We start from the raw sequence: 6,000 nt of genomic DNA on the forward strand, positions 1-6,000 counted from the left end.
AAACACAGAGGGTGGCTTATCTCACCGAGCGTGCCTTGCCTCCTGCGCGGAGCGGTCTGACAGGTTCACAGTGCAGGTAACCAGCCGAATACAGCCCAGATCCGCAGAGTCTTTACAGAGCACTTCTCGCACTGGCCCGCTAATGCATGTTTCCCTCTCTCTCTGCTGCTGCAGGTGCGTTACTGTTAGGAGGAATCCTCTACTCCTGGCAGTTCCCTCACTTCAACGCCCTGAGCTGGGCTCTGCGGGAAGATTACTCCCGAGGAGGATACTGCATGATGTCCGTCACCCACCCGGGGCTGTGCAGGCGGGTGGCTCTGCGGCACTGCTTGGCCTTAATTGGACTCTCAACGGTGGCTCCCCTTCTCGACATCACCACGTGGACTTTCCCCATCATTTCGCTCCCTATCAACCTCTACATCTCCTACCTCGGCTTTCGGTTCTACAGGGATGCAGACCGCAGCAGCTCCAGGAAGCTCTTCTTCTGCAGTCTGTGGCATTTGCCGCTGCTGCTGCTGGTCATGTTCACGTGCAAGAAATCGTTCCTAGAGAAGGAAGACAAAGGCGATCTGCTCGGTGAAAGTCATGGGAGGGCTATGGAAATTAGATTGCCTTAAATGTCAATTACTTGTCATCCTTGTGACACATCAGGTAGTATATTTTAGTAATTACAAGGGGGAAACCTGTGGGGAACGGTTTGAAGAAGAGTCATTTGTGCCTAGCGACTACTTCATGCGATAATTTTTTATTTTCTTCTGAAAGGGAATAGACATGAGAGCTTAAAGTATTCATGGGCCTCAGGCCCATTCACTCGTCACGGATTACAATTTAGCCTATGTCAGAAGCACCTCACTTTGGGATGGCCTTCCAAAGTCTCCGTGAGTCGTGGTCTCTCATCTCGTGGATAGGTTTCCACTTAGCAAGTCACATGCGCACACTTACTAACCGCCAGCACTGGCAGCCTTGGCGAAGCCGTCAGGAAGCGACAGATGAATGATTTAGCACCCCTTCTCCCCAAGCATCCTTTCCAAATTAAGCTTTGAAGCACATGGTGGGTTGGGTGAACTCTTCTTGTCTCAATCCGTGCTGTCCCTGCTCTGGTATTACACAGAAGCCTTCAGTTTCTGAGGCTTTTTTCAATCAGCTAATTTTCCCAAGATTCCCATTCACCCCAGTAGATTTTTAATTTTCGTACAGCTGGCACAATGCTAAAGGAGTAAGAAAGCTGTCTTTCAGCACACTAGACATCAGCATTTAAACAACCTCCCGATGAATAGCTCTTCTGCAGCATATACCTTGAGCACACACTGAGCCATTCTGCTGTACATCCATCACGGGGAATTTCTGACTCCCATGTGGTTTTACGTCATTAGAGTTTGAGCCCTGTGTGTCAGATCTTCAGCTGGTAAAAACTGCCGTTACTGTTTATGTCAGTGAAGCTTTGAAAAGGTGTGGGAGGTGAGAAGCAGATCTCAGAGTCTGGTAGTTTCAAGGCTTTTCTATGCTAATCTGTCTTGTGCCAGCCCATTCAGTCTCAGTGTCCTCGGACGAGCTCTGGACTTGCATCAAGAATTTGAACTGTATTTAATATCACACTGTGGTGGCTGAGAGAGAAGGCCTCACTTTTGGAGTATGTAATCAGTCAGGAAACATATTTTACAGGAAAAAAGTTTGGGATTTTTATCTAATATTATAATGTTGAAATTGTTGAGGCAGCCAGTGTCTCTCAAAAGCAATTACTGTGGATGGCCTCACCAGGAAAATGCATTATCTTCGTTAACTGATATGCTGAAGAACATTTCTAGCCACAGCCTAATGTGCTTGCGATCCCACTGCGGGGCTGTGGCTAACCCTCAGCCTACCTGGGGCTGGCTGTGACGCACTGGGATGCTTCCAAACACAGCAGCATCCAGCACAGACAGACAGTGTTATAGTTTATTGTGGTAGTTAGTGCCTGTTATGACTTGATGCATTTTCATGCCAAGATTTCTTTCCCACGTGGAAAGGGACTGGGCAGCACGGTTGTGCATCGATCCAAAGATACAGTAATACCTGAAATGGGAGACACTGTCTCAGTCTGATCCCGAATAAAGCCCTTCAGGAAACATCACAAATCTGCCACCACGTGCATATCACGCTGACATAAAATCTTCACTGGCTGCTTTCATGATTCAGGCCCAACTTCTGGTCTCAGTTACACTGGTGTAAATCAGGAGTGACACGGTTAACCTCTGTTCTGCTGGCGGAGGTGCTCACAGGAGCAGAGCCACCTGTTTTACATGGCTCTTAAGTAATCGGTTGCAAGATTTTCTGACTCTCAAGTGATTGCAGATGACAGGATTGAGTTCCCTCTTACTGTTTGTCTGACGGACTCTATTGTACTCAAGTTACTGTGGGCAACACTTCGTAGAAATGTCTGGAAACTGTGCAACTCCTGAATTTGTTTTAAAAATGCATCCAGTCTTCTCTGCAATAAAGTGCGTACTGTACAAAAAAAAAAAAAAAAAAAAAAAGAGATGAATGCTCAAAATCTGTTTTAAGCAATTCACTTATGATTGAAAGTCTGGTACAGTTCAGTTAGTTGCAAAGACATTTAATAGTTTTGTGGCATTTCTCACAGCAACAGTATTCTTCTTGATCACTGCAAGGGCAAGGACAGCTTGTGAAATACTGGCTTATTGTGCAAAAGCACACTGAAATTAAGTTGCATGTGAGTGGAAAGGGTTTGTGCAAAACCAAAGAATTTGGTCAACCTTTAGCCGGGAGAGGAACCTGAAAAGAGCAGATGGCTCACAAAAACCATAGATTTTGCTCCCAGAGGCAGAAAGTGGTGCTGAAGTAGGAGGGTTGTGGTTTTCTCCTCAGTCATTATAGAGCCAGGCTTCAGGATGGCCTGCAAGTACTGGGTGCTGTCCTGACAAACTCTGTTTTGATTAAAGGTCCCAAGGACATGCCTGTGGTTCCATTTTGAAGCGCAGTCATCTTCATTTCTTGGGCCAAAATGTGTAATATTCACGGGTTTTAGGGCTAGGCAGGAGCTTTATAACCATCACTGAGTGCCTGCAAACTGCAGGTCACTAAGTTGCACCAGCATCTCCACGCCCAGTTGGTCTGGCCTGGAGAGAAAGCATGGTTTTAGAATGACTGGATCTGGGATCTAAAGGTAAGAAATACCTTATTTTTTTAATTAAAAAAAACCCAACTTTTTTCACCCAGAAGGTGTTCTCTGCTTTGCTACAAAATGGCCATGTGTCAGGTATGGATGAAGCCATCTACTGTCATTTTACTGCCTTTAGGAATTTTTGCTGTTGCATGTGCTTTGAAAAGAAAAACATTGCCAAACTGAAATCTTGGTTGCAGATGGATAGTACTGTAGGAGCTCTCAGGTGTCCTTTTCCATACTGCTGGTGCCACTATGGAAATGAAAAAAATACTGACTGTCTGCCCTCATCCCAGGGTGTTTGTGGCCCTACATGGAGGATTAATGTCAGCCATCCCCACTCCAGCCCTGCTGATACTGCTGCCTAAATTCTGCAGGGAAGGAGGCAGGTGAGGTGCGTGCGATGTCTCGCTGGGGGGCCAGGGCAGTGCCGGGAGTTAAACCTGGGCTTCCTACACCTCAGGCCTGGGCTGTGCAAGCATCAGGCTTTGCACAGCTCCTTGAATCTGAAACAGAGGTTCCTGCGTAGAATTGCAATGGCTTTTTTCCTTGTCCCATTTGGAGAACTTGAATATAGGTCGTTTGTCATCCCGTTATCCTGATTACTTGGGATCTCCCCATGAAATGGCCCTCCTGGAGAATACCTGCTCTTTATGTGGGAGTGAAAAAAATATCAGCAATGTGCCATGTCCCTCCTACCCCCAGGCCTGCTGGTAGCCGAGATGGTCCCATCCAGGTGTTGCTGTTACAGCGGGCAGCTTTGCACCACCAGAAGCCTGTACTGAGGCTCACAGAGGAATCTGAGCCAGTGACTCAAGAGGATGAAGCTGGTTTTACTCTATTTGGACTTCAAACCTTTTGTGTGGTTTTGTGGATAAAACAGTAGCCCTAAGGCTCAGGGGATCTTCATTCTTTCCAGATCTCTGCTGAAGAAATGCACTCCATCTGTAAAACAGGGACGAAGATATTTCGCTTTGTTGGATGAGTAAACAGCTCATGTTTTTGTCAGTCCCATACCCTTTATTCTGTACGGCCCTGCGCAGAGAGCACTGGCTGATGGTTTGCGGAGCGTTGCAGAGAGCTGGTGCTGGATTCCCCCCCGCATCTCTCCTTTGCTCTGACCTTCAGCGAATCACTTGATCTCAGCACAGCGCTTGCCTGGCAGGACAGCACGGGGAGCTGAGCTACGCCCTGTGCATTGCCCCGAGCCCCTGCGTTTGCAAGGAGCCCCCAGGTCCCGGTGAACCCGCCTGCGGTACCCCGGCATGGCAGGCGTCCCAGCAGGCCAGGCAGTTGTGGGGCTCTGCACTGTGTTCCAGCATGAATGAGGAAACCCAATCCCTGCGCACACAGCTCTTTCCCTTCTCGTTTCCCCCACTGGGTTTTTTTTTCTCGCTTCCTGTATCAATCTCCGATATAATCTGCCCCAGCAGAGTAACACATTCACACTCTCCTGGCTCCAGCAGCGTTTCCCACTCAGCCAGACCATGGCATTTCAAGGCTTACACAAAACACACACATCCTTTTCAGTTCTGACGATCCCAGGAGAGTAGGAATGGAAACAGAGTGATACTATTAGAAATCATTATCATTACAGATAGAAAGCGTGTTGTCCTTGTTGCTCTCCAGAGGTGATTAGATATTCCCCTTTCCTTGGAAATGCAAGCTGTCTACAGAACACTTTGCTTTTAAAACAGAAATATCAGCACTGTTTTCCTACCAAGCAGCTCTGCTGGAGGTGGTAATACTAGAAGCTCCATTGCAGGCTGTCCCTGATGGCATTTCTAGTCATGGTATTTCTTAACCAGGCGAAGAGCTGGCCCCGGCAAGCGCTCGTGGGATGCAGGATGCCACCTGCGCTGGTGGGGTGGCCTTGGGGTGGTTGTTTGCCTCTTTTTCCAGTCATGGAGAAGGCAAGTCCTGCAGGACAGGGCTTGTGCCCCATAGGTGTGTGTCCAGCACTCGGCCCTGCCAAAGACACGTCAGAGTCTGGTTCTAACATTCATCACCTCCCAAACAGCGCGTTGTTAATTTGGAGTCAGAGATGACAACTGAGTTGTGAGGTCAGAAGCGTCATTGGTGAGGACCCTCCTTTGTGAGAGTCCCTCAGACTGTGACTTACTGGGTGGTTCCATTGATGTTTTTTGGTCCCTTCTGAAATAAATGTACTACAGACTTTTAGGGCTTTGACACAAAGTTTAGCAAGCTTTGGAGGTGCCTTCCAAACCCTTCTGTCGACAGAGCTTGCAGTATTTTGAACGCGAGACAGTTACTGTGCTCTGTTAGAGCTTGCGTTGGTCTGGGTTGCCGTGTCGCAAGGATGCCTTCACCTCCGAAAGGCTGTTGTCAGGCCCAGAGCACTCAAATTCCCCCTGACCCAAAGAAAAGGAGGTCTTTCGAGCACAGCATGTGTACAGTGTCCCAAGCCATTAGAAGTACATGTGTGTAAAAGAGCTGGCAGGAGTATCTCTCATCAGCTCTGCCTTGTACACTTTCCATCACCTCTGCTTTTCTGCTTCCAGACTTTAACTGTTTGCACTGAAGATTTTCCAGCCTGGGTCAGTGCCTCAGGCTGGGGTTTAGTTTCCAGTGTTTCAAAAAGGCACAGTTCAACTGTTTCACAGAACAAGGTTGGCAGAAGGAGCTGTTTTCCCACAATGTGGAGACGTTTTTCCTACCTCTCCTAACCAGTTCTGGCACCTCCAGGCCTTGGAGCGAGAACTGACGATTTGGCAGCAGGCTCATGCGGGTTCAGGTTGGTGCATTTATCCTTTCTGGGAAGGTAACCGTGTGTTTCCCTGAGTCCCTGAAAGGTTACTGCTTCCAAATGCTTGTTTGAG

At 48.0% G+C, this 6,000-nt stretch overlaps 1 protein-coding gene across 2 annotated transcripts in view; it reads left to right on the plus strand.

The window, feature by feature from the left end:
- The window catches only part of COX10 (cytochrome c oxidase assembly factor heme A:farnesyltransferase COX10), a 105,563-nt gene extending 102,591 nt beyond the window's left edge, over positions 1-2,972 (plus strand). For both annotated transcript variants that reach the window (XM_074846825.1, XM_074846824.1), the window contains exon 7: positions 175-2,972. In XM_074846825.1, the coding sequence (XP_074702926.1) occupies positions 175-617 (443 nt within the window). In that variant the 3' untranslated portion in view covers positions 618-2,972. The remainder of the gene's footprint in view (positions 1-174) is intronic.
- The last annotated feature ends 3,028 nt before the right edge of the window (positions 2,973-6,000 follow it).

The sequence above is a fragment of the Strix aluco genome, chromosome 21 (assembly GCF_031877795.1).
Source record: "Strix aluco isolate bStrAlu1 chromosome 21, bStrAlu1.hap1, whole genome shotgun sequence".
In the NCBI taxonomy this organism is placed as follows: Eukaryota; Metazoa; Chordata; class Aves; order Strigiformes; family Strigidae; genus Strix; species Strix aluco.